The 13,413-nt window shown below is 52.7% G+C and overlaps 3 protein-coding genes across 3 annotated transcripts, besides 2 other annotated features; 1 reads left to right on the forward strand and 2 right to left on the reverse strand.

Moving 5' to 3' along the window:
* Positions 1-939: 939 nt before the first annotated feature.
* Positions 940-3,618, reverse strand: EKO05_0001566 (uncharacterized protein; the record flags this gene model as incomplete). Its single annotated transcript, XM_038945006.1, has 1 exon — positions 940-3,618. The coding sequence occupies one exon, from the start codon at positions 3,616-3,618 to the stop codon at positions 940-942; it is 2,679 nt and encodes an 892-aa protein (XP_038802325.1).
* Positions 3,619-4,140: 522 nt separating this feature from the next.
* Positions 4,141-5,472, forward strand: EKO05_0001567 (uncharacterized protein; the record flags this gene model as incomplete). Its single annotated transcript, XM_038937565.1, has 2 exons — positions 4,141-4,933; positions 4,991-5,472. 2 exons carry the CDS (start codon positions 4,141-4,143, stop codon positions 5,470-5,472), a joined length of 1,275 nt encoding a protein of 424 aa, XP_038802326.1.
* A 1,402-nt stretch (positions 5,473-6,874) lies between these two features.
* Positions 6,875-6,923: a tandem repeat.
* Positions 6,924-9,063: 2,140 nt separating this feature from the next.
* On the reverse strand, positions 9,064-11,489 carry EKO05_0001568 (uncharacterized protein; the record flags this gene model as incomplete). Its single annotated transcript, XM_059635700.1, has 2 exons — positions 9,064-11,235; positions 11,283-11,489. The coding sequence occupies 2 exons, from the start codon at positions 11,487-11,489 to the stop codon at positions 9,064-9,066; spliced, it is 2,379 nt and encodes a 792-aa protein (XP_059491683.1).
* Positions 10,971-11,034: a tandem repeat.
* Positions 11,490-13,413: the final 1,924 nt, after the last annotated feature.

The raw sequence follows: 13,413 nt of genomic DNA on the forward strand, positions 1-13,413 counted from the left end.
AGACATCAAGACATACACATGCGACTTTCATTACTCCAGCCCCATTCGGCTCTGCGGACACGGCTGCACCGACCAACGCTCTCTAGCAGGCACTGCCAGGCAGTCTTTAGGGGAAGCTAGCACCGGGACGATCAGCAACCATCCCGGCACATTATGAAGCTCTCGGCCTCTGATTCGCGGCCAAAACGTGGCAGGCTGAAATTTGATTCGCGGCTACCAGGGAGCTTTGTGCCATGGACTGGGTAACGGGGCAGCCTTCAAGATCGGGGGGAGGTCCAACACTCGAACCTTATGCACAGAGTTGTGCGCCTGCCTCGATTCGATGTCGCACTGACGGCGCCCAGCTGTTCAACACCTCCCTGACTCGCATGCAAATCTCGAATCCTGAGAGCTAGCCATCTGGGTTGTTGGCTGCTTGCTAGCCAGAGCTGCGGTCAACAAACCGCGCAGTCTGGTTACTGTACTCCGTAAAGCTCTCGAGACATACTACCGTCAGGCGTACACCTTGCTCCAGGCTGTTGTTTGGCAGCCGTTGAACAACGTCCGACGGCTCGTCGAAATGAACCTCAACCGTCAGCTCATTTCGCACTGTCATGGCTCGGCCTTTAGGTGGCGCTTTGCGCGCCCATACAAGCAGGTAGGTGCCAGGATGAATGGCTTAAGCGCGCTACATGCGCCGCGCTCGGCAAGCTGAGAACAGAGCGTGGGTGCCGTGACGGTTGCATACGTACGTTTGACCTCAGATCTTTACATGTGCTATGCTTCTGTTGTATTCGGACAGGCTGACGGACAGACTCCAGCTGCAGTAGGAACCTCTCATTTCTATCCTTTAAGCACCAAGTATGGATAGAGAAAGTTTCTGCGCCACCCAACGCACCATCCAAAAGCAAACGCCATTCCATGCTCGCTAGGCTAAGATGAAAACAGAACATCCGTCTCTCAAGCAAAGTCATCATCGTCGGCCCAGCCCAGTGCTTCGTATATGGAGGGCTCGTCAGCTCTCTTCGCTGGAGTTGCAAAAGCAACTGGAGCAGTGTCTGCGTCCGAGACCGTCGTCGTGACAGGTGTAGCCGCAACAATTGGCGGCATCATATCTGTAGTACTGGGTGGTGAGCTGCCCACCGTTTTGACAGGAGTTTCAAACACATTTGAAGTTTGGTGCTCGTCATCCTGAAAGAGTCGAGTCGAGCCCTTGACAGGGGTTGCGAAGATCATCCTGCGAGCTGCCCCTGAGGTGAACATCTTCGCGGTCGGTGCTTTGGAAGGTGTCTCGGCAACACCTAAATGCGCTAGCTCTCGGCCCGTTACACTACGCTGAATCGTACCCGGTATCACGCAAGACGATTGGCGGACGCCTGAAGACGGAATGCAGGACTCGCTCAAATGCGCCGCTTCGGTTGCAGCTGGCCTGGTATATGCATCGTAATGGTAACGGACTGGTGTCTGATCAACCACATTCTTGGTTCTTCGGCCGGCTCGAGGTGTTGCAGTGACCTGTACATCCTTCACTACCTTTCTTACAGGGTTGGCTTGCTTCCTGGGTCTGTTGGCCGAGCCAAGTCCTCGCTTCTCGAGGTCAGCCATATAGCTGCCAGCAGCCAAGTCTCGGTTGGGCTTTTTCAGAGTGGCGATAGCCTCTTTGAGATCATCCTCCACTCGTGCCTTATGCTTCAGCTTCGCCGCGGCGGCGGCTGAGGTGGTCGTTAGATCCAGCTCACGCCCCTGAAGATGTCTCAGCTGAGACATCGACTGTCTAGCTCTTGAAGGACTGCGTTGGAATGGAACCGTCGATAATGGCGCCTCGCTTGTCTCTCGTTTGATACTTTGTCGTAACAGCGCAGTGTCAGTGGCAGATCGAGCCAAGGACGGTGTTTTCTTGTCTCCAGTCTTGCCTGTAGTATCAGTGGCTACTCTTGCCAGCGATCGACGAGACTTTTTCCTGTCTGGTTCTTTGGATTCTCCAGACTTCTTCGATGTCAGAGGAGGCTTCATCGCCTTACGTTTCGAAGATGCGATGGTGGTAGGCCCTCCAAGCTTTTTGTTGATGATAAGAGCCTGCTCTGGGAGTCTACTCATATAGAAGGGGACGACCACTTCTACACAGAAACCATGCAGGCGATCACTAGCACCATCCTTTTCTAGTCCGTCGGCGTTGTTATGCTGTTTTGTAGATCTTGCGTCGAAGTCTAGAATCCCAACCTCTTCAGTAGCATGCCAAATACTCAACTTATCTAAGAGAAGATCCAGTTGCAACGCAATGTCGTCAAGTTTCTTCTTTCGCTTTTTTGGGTGGATCTGTGACTCGTCCTGGAGTCGGATTTCTCCCACAGGAAGTCTTTCCTCTGACCGCACCGCGTAAGTCACCAGCGATTCAAGTGCAATGACTTCTAGTATCAGGATCATCTGCGCAAGTGTCTCGCGGACTCGCAAATCTCCAATTTTCCGTCTCATACGAATTTCAGTAGTCTCATGACCAGCATTCTCCGCGCTAAGCATCTCAGACCTCCACCACTTCTTGATGAAGACATCTTCCATAGGATAGACGCCGTCACGACTGAGTTTTGTTTTCTTCTTGGATTTCTTGACCTTGCTAGGTTTTCCATTTGCATCATCGTCCGAAACGGCTCCAACAGGTATAGCCCGAATGACGGCAGGCAGCTTTTCGTGGTACTTCTTCTCGCCGGCTTTTGGACTCAACAACATCGACCTGAGGAACGAAGCCAGTTCGTGTGTTGGTGGAGCGTCTGCTTCGGTCGAAGTAAAAGTGTTGCGTATTCGCGTTATAGGACCTTTGGCAAAGTATGCTAGTGACGTCTTCGAGGTGTAGACCGCATCCAAATACTGCTGCACGAGAGAATCCAGTTGTTCTTGAGCGGTCAGCACGTGCGTAGGATGAGGCTCTTGCAGAGATTCAGTTGCGATGGCGCCATCCGTTTGGGCTGGTGGCGCTGTTGCACAATCGACTTCTTGCTGGGGCTCAGGTTTGACAGACACTATCTCTGCGGCCGGTCGAGCCATCGACATCCTTGCACGCTTCACTGGCCTCTCGAGCAGCTTTGTCTCCACGATAGCATGCTGCCACCACGTTCCTCCAGCAACCTCGGCTGTATCGAAAGCCGAGGACACGGGACATACTGGGACTTTGGCCGAATCCCAAATCTCTTCTGTATCCTTTTCTTTCAACCATGAAGCTAGCTTACATATGCTGTATACTCGAGCTTGAACTCGTTCTACGGCATAGAGGGTTCGTTCTGTTTCAAGTTGTGCGATGAGCACTTTGGAAGCCTCGGTATTCTGCTTTTGGTCGCCCTCGTTTTCTTCCAATACATCGATTTGTGCCGTGAACAGGCCATTAGGTGGGAATCGGTCGGCGGCGGCGGCTGTGTCGAGAAAGGTGAGCGGTAACTGGGACCGATTGATGACCCGTATTGGCCTAAATGTGGCAGACTTGGTGTATGTGAAGCCTGGATACGATTTGAAAGTGAAGGGCGTGTTGTATGGTTCGAGGCCGGTGCGAGAGTTCCTCTTGCGCTTCGAAGGTACTTCTGGTTCTGATTCGTCGCGTGTCGCGGTCAGTCCAAGGATATGTACCGGTTTGTCAGATATGGAACTAAGCATTGTCTGTGTTTGCAACGCGTAGGTAGACATCGAGTCTGCACATGGTTGTTGTGGGCGTATGGAGAACACAATATGGCGTTGTTGATGCTCAAATGTCTTGCCGCACCAGCACGCGTTGGCGAGTTCGCGGGGGCTCGTGCAACGCGCTAGTGCGTCATTGCATAACCTGGAGCAGCACCTCCATCTTCATTCGCCCAACTCCGCATTTCGGTTTTAAGGGCATTTGTCTCTATATTGTTCCCGGTTTGGTTCAAAGATAATGTACCGATCAAACAGTACCCACTTTCCAAGGGTGTAAGCTCGACAATCTTTGGCTGGAGCTGCGAGTAACGCATCAACCGGTGTAACGTTGAGCATGACGGCCAACAGATATCACTTAGGCTGCTAGCTTGCAGGGGTCAGTCTAACAGTAATATTGAACAGCTACCATGGCGTCATCGAAGGTGAGAAGTTGTCGTATTTACCTCCTCTGACTACGGCAACCTGAGCATCGATTCGTGCATTCAAAAGGACTCGTTTACGATGACAGTACATTTCCTGCTGCATTTTAGTGCTTTCGCTCGTTTCGCTGGCTTCTGCGCAGCTCAAACATACTTTGACACGCCACCTGGTGCATTTCGTCCGTTTGGCCCAGGATATACCAAAGGCGCTTACCCTCAAGACTTCAATGTCGTCGGTCAGGAACTGGAGGCCGTACACGACAGTCAGCAGCCTTCTACTGGACTGGCTATTGATAACGAGCACAATCTGTATTTCACGTACCCTCGCAATGCGGCTTTGACGCCAAACAACGTTGTTGTCTGTACATCATTCAACGACGAAAAGCCGTGGCCGAACGCTGCTATTCAGAATTGTTCTGCGAGCCAGGACCCCAGCACGTGCTTCATCAACGTCCAAAACATCGTTCTCGACGATTTGGGCCGGCTTTGGGTTGTCGATAGTGGCATTCCGTATGGCACACCATCCGGCTCTAATGCTGTCTATGGAGGCGCGAAGCTCATGAGCTTCAATGCAACGACCCGCGATCTTATTCGTACCTACATCGTTCCGCAAGATCTGCTGGCACACGGAATGAACATGAACGATCTACGACTTAACACTACCCTTGGCTACGCATTCATGACGGACGCCAGCAGGAACAGCTCACTCGTAGCGATCAATCTAGATGACGGCAGCGGAGTCCGCAGATTGTCTAACGAGAGTGTAGTCAGAGCAGATGAGAAGTATGTGGGATCCTACGATGGTGAACTCATCTACAGCTGGAACGGTACACAAAGGAACCACATCGTGACTGCTGCAGATGGCATTGCTCTTGGTGAGTTGTTTGTATATCATCCAATGCTTGGGGAAATCTTACTGATAGTGGTTTTAGCTTCGGGAAACTTCTACTGGGGCGTTCTCGCATCGCGCCGCTTTTACTATATCTCACAGGAGGTCTTGGTCGACACGAAAAGAACCAACGCTGATGTTCTCGCAGCTGTTCAAAATCCAGGCCAATGCGCTTCTGAGCAAGCCGGCTTCACTGCAGACGACAAAGGCCGAGTCTACATAGCAGCAAGCGAGCAAAACGCCATATACTACGTTGACACTTTGCAATCACAGACCAACATGACTGTCAATGGTCATGTGCCGAGTGACTTCGGACCCATTCCAGCGAACAACTATGTGCTGAAGACGCTCATACGGAATGCCATGATCCAACATGCAGACAGCATGGCAATCTTAGATGGATGGCTGTACTTCAATACCAATCAGCTCACCTTGGGTCCACCATACCAATACAACAACATCGATAAGCGCAAAGGACCGTTTCGAAGTTTCAGGACCTGGATTGGACGAGGACCAGCTGCTTGACGTCTCCCGCGTTGCGATGAAAGCTGGCTTCGACACTGTACAAGGGTGGCAAAACATGGGATTATAGCATCTCTCAGACTCTTTCAGCAAAGGTCTAAGACATTGTGTAACTATCAGATGTAGCGCTAATACTATAATCGTTTGCAAGCTCGCCTTGATCTGCTCCGTCAAACTTAGGCAGAGTCTGTTGGTAACGGCTTGTCACGCCACTCGAGAGCGGTGCAACTCAGCTCTTCACGAGCGATTGGACCTGGCAAGGTCGGAGCGCACGTATGTCGCGAGATACTGGCTTAGGCTTGAGAAACGGCAGCACCTCGCTGCCGATAGGAACCGCTGACGCAAAGGTACATCTAAGCAGTACACACAGAGCATATTACCAGGTCATCAACTGGCTTTTCCGTCACTCAAGTTTCAAAATTTGACAAATTGGGCATTATGCATACGTGTTGCAAATCCCTCTACTTTGACCGGGAGCAGCCAGAGCAAGTACCACTCGGAAACAGTCAGAAGATGCGATCAGAGGTGTGCAACACGTTGAAAGTCAAAAACAGCAGTCTGCTCGAGCCCATGATGGTCGGTAAGTTTCTTGAGAACGCTTGGATCCTACAAGTCCAGCAACACCATGCACGATACGTGTCGCATCTAAAGACAAGACAAAAGCCATCCGTCGAATCGAGTGTACCGGCGTCGTCCTTTGGGAACCGTCTGGCCCGAGACCCACACAATCGTGTGCAAATTCTGCTGAGGATGCGGATGACAACACAAGAGGCGATTCGGAGAGTAACTCAGAAGTTGGCGTGGCAATGGTTTTGGAGGTTGATTCAGAAAGCGAAGCACAATACAATTCAGGCGACGGTTCAGAACTCAGTTCAGCCGACGACCCGGGAGAGAGTTTGAATGATCTTCCAGAAGAGGTATAGATAGAGACTTTGAATGATGGCACTGACGGACCAGGTGATGACTCGGGCAGCGATTCAGATGGCTGTTCAAATTGCAACTTGATTTGCGATTTGGAAAACTTCCCTGACGAAACACAAAAGGTACCGCAAGGGTGCCGATCGAGCCATTTCGAGCATCCGCAGCGTACGGGAGGCCTGGTGGGCGTGCTGATCCATTTACGTTTGAGGCTTGTCTAGTTTATCCGATGCTTGTCAGGGCTTAGCTGCGCTCAAGGTGTGACGGCATCGCGTTTGCTGTGCTTTGCGAGCATGAGGCAGTGCAGAAATTTGGTAAACACAATCATAATTCTATGAATCAAGTTGTGACTAGGTTCATTCCACTGAGCCGAGCAGTAAGTACAACGTCCGTTGCATTGCAAGTGTAGGATCCTTGTCCATAACCTCCCATTTTGCGCACCACCCTACTCTGCTAAGTTGCACCTGCCGCGGCGGCAACGATTCCGTTCATTCGACTTCGTCTCTTCTTCTGCTCCTTCTTATGTTCTTTCCTTCGGGGTTGTTCGGTCGCATACTGATTATGCTGCGAATTGCTGGTGTCGTCGTAATGAGCGCCTGTATAATAATACTCTTCACTAGATCTACATGAGGCGCAGGCTATGGTACTGACGTCATACTCAAGGCACAACGTAGAAATACACGCCCGGTCACTTCAAATAGCAGATTTGCGCGCAACACCTCTATTTCTAAGGAAAGAGCTACACAGTTGGTTGGCTAGTCTCATAGGAGTTTGTCTAGATTTCAGGTTCAGTGACTTTTAGAGGTCTTTCGCATCTGCGAAGTTTCTCTTGCACTTCTACTGATGCCTTCCGCTTTTTCAAACATGAGACGGCTCACACTGCGCACACCGTAACACTTTCTTTTGTACAGCCGGTCTTCTACAATCCCACTTACACAGTACACACAAGCTTACAATATTGCAGATCATTACAGTGATCACTCGATACTCGACAAAACCTCTCCAGTCTCCTGGGAGGGGACAAGGACCGAGTAAACACGATCCAATTGTAGACTTATTCTCATGTCAGTTCTTTGAATGTTTAGTCCACTTTCTGAAGCCTAGATCATGCCGGCCAACGAGCTACGCATGTATCACCGCGCCCTTTCACACCTCTTTCCTTTTTCAGCTTCATTCGCGAACCACACACAACCACCTTCGAACCCGACTCCGACACTCGATACCGCAGGATCCAGCAAGCTGTCACTCGATGACACGCATTGGCGTTCTAGTTAGCCGGCCAGATAGCACCAACAAGTTTGTCTCAGCATCTGGCAGGCAACGCTAAAGCTAGCGCTTCATCAAACCTACCAACTGAGCCGCAGCTGCGCCTGCAAGTTTGCGCGTCTCCGTCCGAAGACAAGGTAGCGCTCGTGACAACAGCGCGTCGCTCCGCACGGGTTTGCAAACGTGCGTCATGATCCGGGTATGCGACCATGTAGCTTGCTGACCATGATTTCAACAAAGAGGCAACAAGTAGCTCTGGGCAAAAGAGAACTGAGAATGCCTTGTTGCCGGGTGCCCCGCGTACCTGCATTAGCCATGGGTGGAACCCACACGACGTCTTTTGAAGACAGCCTCTACAGCACTAGCTGACTCCACTTCGTAGCAACACCGGTCGTGTCGTCCTCAATGTGAGATAGGCGAGTTCGTCTAGCTTCTCCGAGCGAAGACCCACGGCCGGAAAGGCAGAGTGATACACGTCTAGTGCATTTTCGCTCACGCTCCGATTGGAGCTGATTTCTTCTTGCTTGCGCTCCAATTGGTCCTTTCGAGGTCCTCAGCTTGCATGCATGTTTCGTTCCGGATTCGCGGCTTGATCGCTACAGGGCACGTTACATGCCATGTTCAATGCGAACACGGACCGTGTGGCAGTCAGCCACAAGCGTTGTGACTGCTGCCCAGTCTGCCTGTGAAAGGGAAGCAAGGTACGGCTTGGATGAATGGACTGAAAACGGGTTCCCAGGCATGCAATCTGTGACAGGAAAAGAGTATCAATCTCAAAGAGCACGGCATGTCTGTACGTGGACAGATCTACCGTACGCGTAACACTGATACAAGATGCTTTGAAGAAGCAGAAGGAATTTGCAGTTAAGGCAATCATTGCCATCTGTATTTGCGTGTACGCATCGTCCTTGTTTCGGAACGAAAGCTGCGTAGCACTGCTTCTTCTACATAACCCCTAATTCTCCCCAGCCAGTCAGACTGGCGGTGCCATTTATGAAACGAGGCGCAGGAGATCCAAGCCTGCTCCGACAACCATTACGAAAGTATAAGACAGATCCAGTCGATAACAATGTATGTTGAAAAAATTCGTGATTGGGCCAAAAGCCATGCGTTCATCCCATTGTTGCCCCTTATGATGCAACGCCTGCGCCGTGTACGACCAAAAAAAAGATCGACGGAATCAATTAGTATTAGCAACATGGGTCAGCAACCAGTGAACACCGAGGTGTCTGATTGATCCAAAGCAGTAACAACGAAAGGAAAAAAATCGAGAGAAAGGAAACTGCGAATGATCAACGCCATCGGCCTAGAGGAGTCGACGGAACGGGTATATAGACAAGGAAAATGAGGACGGTCAAGTACAGAAGCCTACGGGAGGTTCGGCCTTGTACTGTACAGAGATACTGGGATCTATGACCGAAAGTCGCTAGAGGTTTGGTTGGCGAATATATAGCTCTTCGGCTGGTCCGTACGACGCATTGTGTTGCCATGCATAGCAGTTGAGCCTTGTGAGGGTGTGTATTGGTGGACCAAGAAGTCGGGCATGGAGGATACAGGAGGCGCAAACGGGACGTTGTGTGAGATGCCGTTCAACGATATCTCGTTGTACCCGAAGTTGTCACAATACGGATAGTCAAGGTTGACTCCATCAGCCGGGTTTTGAGCAGTGCCGGGCAATGAAGGTCTTCGGAAATGCGAGGGTTTGGGCTGTGCCAGGGTCAGATCTGTGGAAGAATGGAAATCAGCACGCATCTGTGGCGGGTGCATATAGCCGTTGCGAGGGAAGCTTTGCTGGGTTGGAGGCGCTGATTGCGGTGGCGTATCGCGGTAGATGCTCTCACTTGTAAGACGAACGTGGTGAATTCGATGCAAATCCAAAGGTGTTGAGGGTGGTGATCCAGTCTTGGTGTTCAGGCTAGTGGAGTAGGGCTCAGCAGACCAAGCTGTGTTCAGACTTTCTGGACTACTATGCTCAGGCATACTGGGAGGCCTGACAGAAGCGTGCGGCTGCCAGTAAAAACCCATATCTTGAGGTGTAAGCGGCGTAGGTGGTGCCAAGCTCCCGTTGTTACCCAGCGTGGTTATGCTAGAAGACGAAAACGTTCTCGCAAACTTAGGAGAGGCGGCAGCTTCTGAAAAGCTGGAAACCATGGGCGACCGTTGTGCTGAGCCTGGTTGGGACTTTTGAATGCGACCTCCAGCATTTGGTATTCCTGTGGATCGTATCCTTCTGAGGGTGTGATCGGGGTTGCCTGCCGGAGATGGCATTCCGGGAGTGTAGGACGAACTCCTCATCGCGCTTGAATTCAATGCGGCAGGTCGCTTTTGTCTCCTGATAGCTATGCTCGAAGTCTGCTTGAAATCGTCCGGTGTCCCGTTGCGAATCTGGATTGCCTCAATGTTACTCGCAAGATTGCTAGTCGAAGAATTCCTACGTCCGAAAACATCTTCGCCAAAGGAAGGTGGCATCTCGAAGTCGGACGTAGCTGCACTGTGTTTCCGGGTTGAATCTTGTTCTGGAGAAGAGAGAATGGCCTGTGATGATGCGTTGAGTTGCTGGTAGAAGTTGGACTGCTGGAACGCTGGAACGGCGTCATTTGGAGCCCAGAAAGGTAGCGTGTTTTCGGATGGTGTGTTCTGATCGAAATTGAAGGATGCCACGAAATCGCTGTTGTCGTTGACCTGCTCCAGCTGTAATTCCGGGGCAGGATCTTCTTTCCAACCAGAATACATGGATGTTATAGAGGCAACGGGAGGCGTGGGATCATTGGATGACTGGGGGGTGGTAGTGGAATGGTCACCTGAGTAAGGTGACTGTTCTGTTGAGCCCGTGCCTGTGCTGTTTTGACCTTCAGTTTGACCGGGGAGGTCGGTGTGCGCAGCGGTAAGAGTGCTGTAGTCCAAATTTGCAAAGTCTGTAAACCCGTTGTATGTGTCTTGTTGCATTGCAGGTTCGTTGGGTAGCGTTGTGGGCATCGAGAAGGCAGCGCCGTTGGCGTATTGGCTCGACAGTGAGTTGCTATTGTCGTTGTAAGCGAAGGTTTGTTCCTGGGGGTTGCTGGATATGCCCCCGTGTTGGAGGTAGCCAGGACCAGCGGTGGCAGCCATGAGCGAGTGCATAACCATCTGTGGGTGGTAGTTTGAGCGGTCAGCCTCTGAGATTGTGCGTAGATTGTATTGCATGTCAAATGGCTGCTGCAGTGAGGTCTGGGGACCGGGTTCCAGGGCTGACGGTCTGTCCACACATTGCACCGGTAGGCTGCCAGGGCTGATGTCGGCCGTCACAGGGCCAAAGTCCTGGTGGATGGGCATGTGAGGTGGATGCTGTGGATGCTGTGGATGCTGCGAGTGCTGTGGATGCTGCGAGTGCTGTAGATGCTGCGAGTGCTGTGAAAGTTGTTGATGCTGCGAGTGTTGCTGATGTTGCTGGTACATGTCGGGGTGAGGTGGAGAAACAAAGTGCTGTCTGGGCATAACGGGGACCTGCTGGCCGTACATTCCCATTCCAAGCGTCATGTTGTACTGGTTCATGGCTTTCTTGCGATCTTGCTTCACTTTCGCTCTGCGATTCTGGAACCAATTCTACAGACAGTTAGCTAGGCAACGTCGTAGTGCCTCTGAAGACTGACGTTGATCTTGTCGAGGGGTACCCCTAGTCGGTCGGCGAAAGCCTTCTTTACGCCGGTGGTGGGCTTGTGCTGCTGCTGGAAGTGCTGCTCAAGGATGTCATGCTGGTCTTTCGTAAGGCGTGGCTTGACATCGCCGCCTGCAGGCTTGGGCCCTGCCGCTGCGCTGTCCGACGGGAGCTCATCGACCGCAGACGTATAGGGGCGCATGGAATGTTCCATCCTTGGCGCGCCGCGACAAGGCGAGGCGTCGTCTGTCTGGAGCAAGTTCAGATGGTCGAGGGCACTTGTAGGCTTCGCGATGCAGAGTGGCGCCGCGCAGTCGCGTGGGAACCAGTGTTGTCGTGAAGCGGGCGGTCCTCCAGGGTTGGGCGGTAAGTCGCTGAGCACGGGGCTGCGGGCTGCACCGAGATGAGATGAGATGAGATGCGAAGCAAGTGCGGCACGGAGATATTATAATGTCGCTAACGATGTTGCGTTGCGGAGTCGAGCTGTAGCGAGCGACAGATATCACGGGGCGCGCGCAAGCAAAAACGAGTGTGGGTGGGCGAGGTGCGGAGAGGCGGTCTCCTGAAGCGTGAGGTTTGGTGAGGTGTGGGCAGAGCGAGCGACCGATGAGGTGCAGTTGCAGCAGGGCGGCCGCAGCGAATAGCGACGGGCTTTCCCTCCTCCACCCGCTAAGCCACTGGCCCATCCTGCATCCCCGGCACAAAAATAACCTGCATGGTTGTAACTTGTGACACTGGGTCGTCCTCAGCGCACACTCGCCCTCGATAGCGCCCTGACGCACACGTTCGAGCTGTCTGCTGTCACCCTCCCGCTTGAGCGCAGCCGGCCTCGCACCTGCTGCCAGCCCAACGTCTGCAACGCCTCGCCAGCTGGCGCAGCCGGCCTCTGCGCCGAGGCCTCATTGGACTCTGGAGCAGCGTGTGGCCCACTTTTTGCGGAAGCTTGACCTGCCCCTAAGGTAGGAACGTGTGGAAGGATGTTCCTCGATGCGCCTGACGGCAGTGGGCATCGTCGTGCCGGGAGCAGTGCACACGCACGAGGACCGTCGCGAGGACCGTCGCCGGGGCCTCCAGTTCGAGACATGTCACCAGAGAGGCGAATTCTGGCGATCGCCCAGAGCCTCTGCACCAATTCGCCCCGTCCGCTCCGGCCGCTTTTGCAGCCCTGGCAGTTCCCAGGTGGCGGCCCTCTGGATTGTGGAGGGCGAAAGCAGCCCGCCTGAGCGGGCGCCAACTCGGTTGCCCCTTTTCCTTCCGGCCATGATCCATCACAACTCGCGAAGCGCCGCTACCAAGTCACGCAAGTCCGCGCACGCTCCGCTCTTCTCCATCGCAAGCTTTGCACTGTGTCAAGCGAGCGACAGGCTCGCCGTCATTTGTGGACGTCATTTGTCCTCTCACGAGTCGCCGAGGACACCCCTGTCAGAAGCCGCTTCCGGTGCTTGATGAGCACCCGTGCCACCGTGTTTGCTCCACGGCGTTTGCAAATCTGCATGTTCGAGGAGGCATCGTGCGCCTTAGTGTCTGCTTCTCCAATGCGGCGCAGCTGTTCCTGAGCGTACCTTGCAGCACTGAATCCCTCTTGGCCGCGGTGCAACACAATGAACTCAAATAGGCCCCGCTTCGTTCTACAAGGTTCGTGTGCCGGAAGGCTGGGCGTAACGTTGACCTGAACTCAGTTGCAAACTATGATGCGCACCTGCATCGCCAACCATTACCCAAAGCTGTGGACGACACGACAGTAAGGGGGCATTGACTTCCCGTCACTTGCCAATCCTGAGTTTCCATGTCCATGTGTCTGTCATGTTCTCGAAAAATGTTCGAGTTTCTCGCTCGCACGGCATACCAGGGAGCCTAGAGTCGCACCACAATGACCCATGAACCCAGAGGTCAAGGAGACACTTAGTGTCGACATATTTTGTGTGGAACACCTGAAACCCTTCTAGAAACAGTGCCCTTCCAAAAGCATGGCATTTTTATGCACGATGCCCTTTTGTGGCTAGCCGTGGTTTAGACAATGGAAGAGTAAGCCATTAGACCGTACTCGACAAAATGTTATCATCGTTGAGCCGAGCAAGCGTCGAAGGTCTGTGAGGTCTAGCCGTCGAACGCGCAAGACCGTAGGC

The sequence above is a fragment of the Ascochyta rabiei genome, chromosome 2 (genome assembly GCF_004011695.2).
Source record: "Ascochyta rabiei chromosome 2, complete sequence".
NCBI classification, from domain to species: domain Eukaryota; kingdom Fungi; phylum Ascomycota; class Dothideomycetes; order Pleosporales; family Didymellaceae; genus Ascochyta; species Ascochyta rabiei.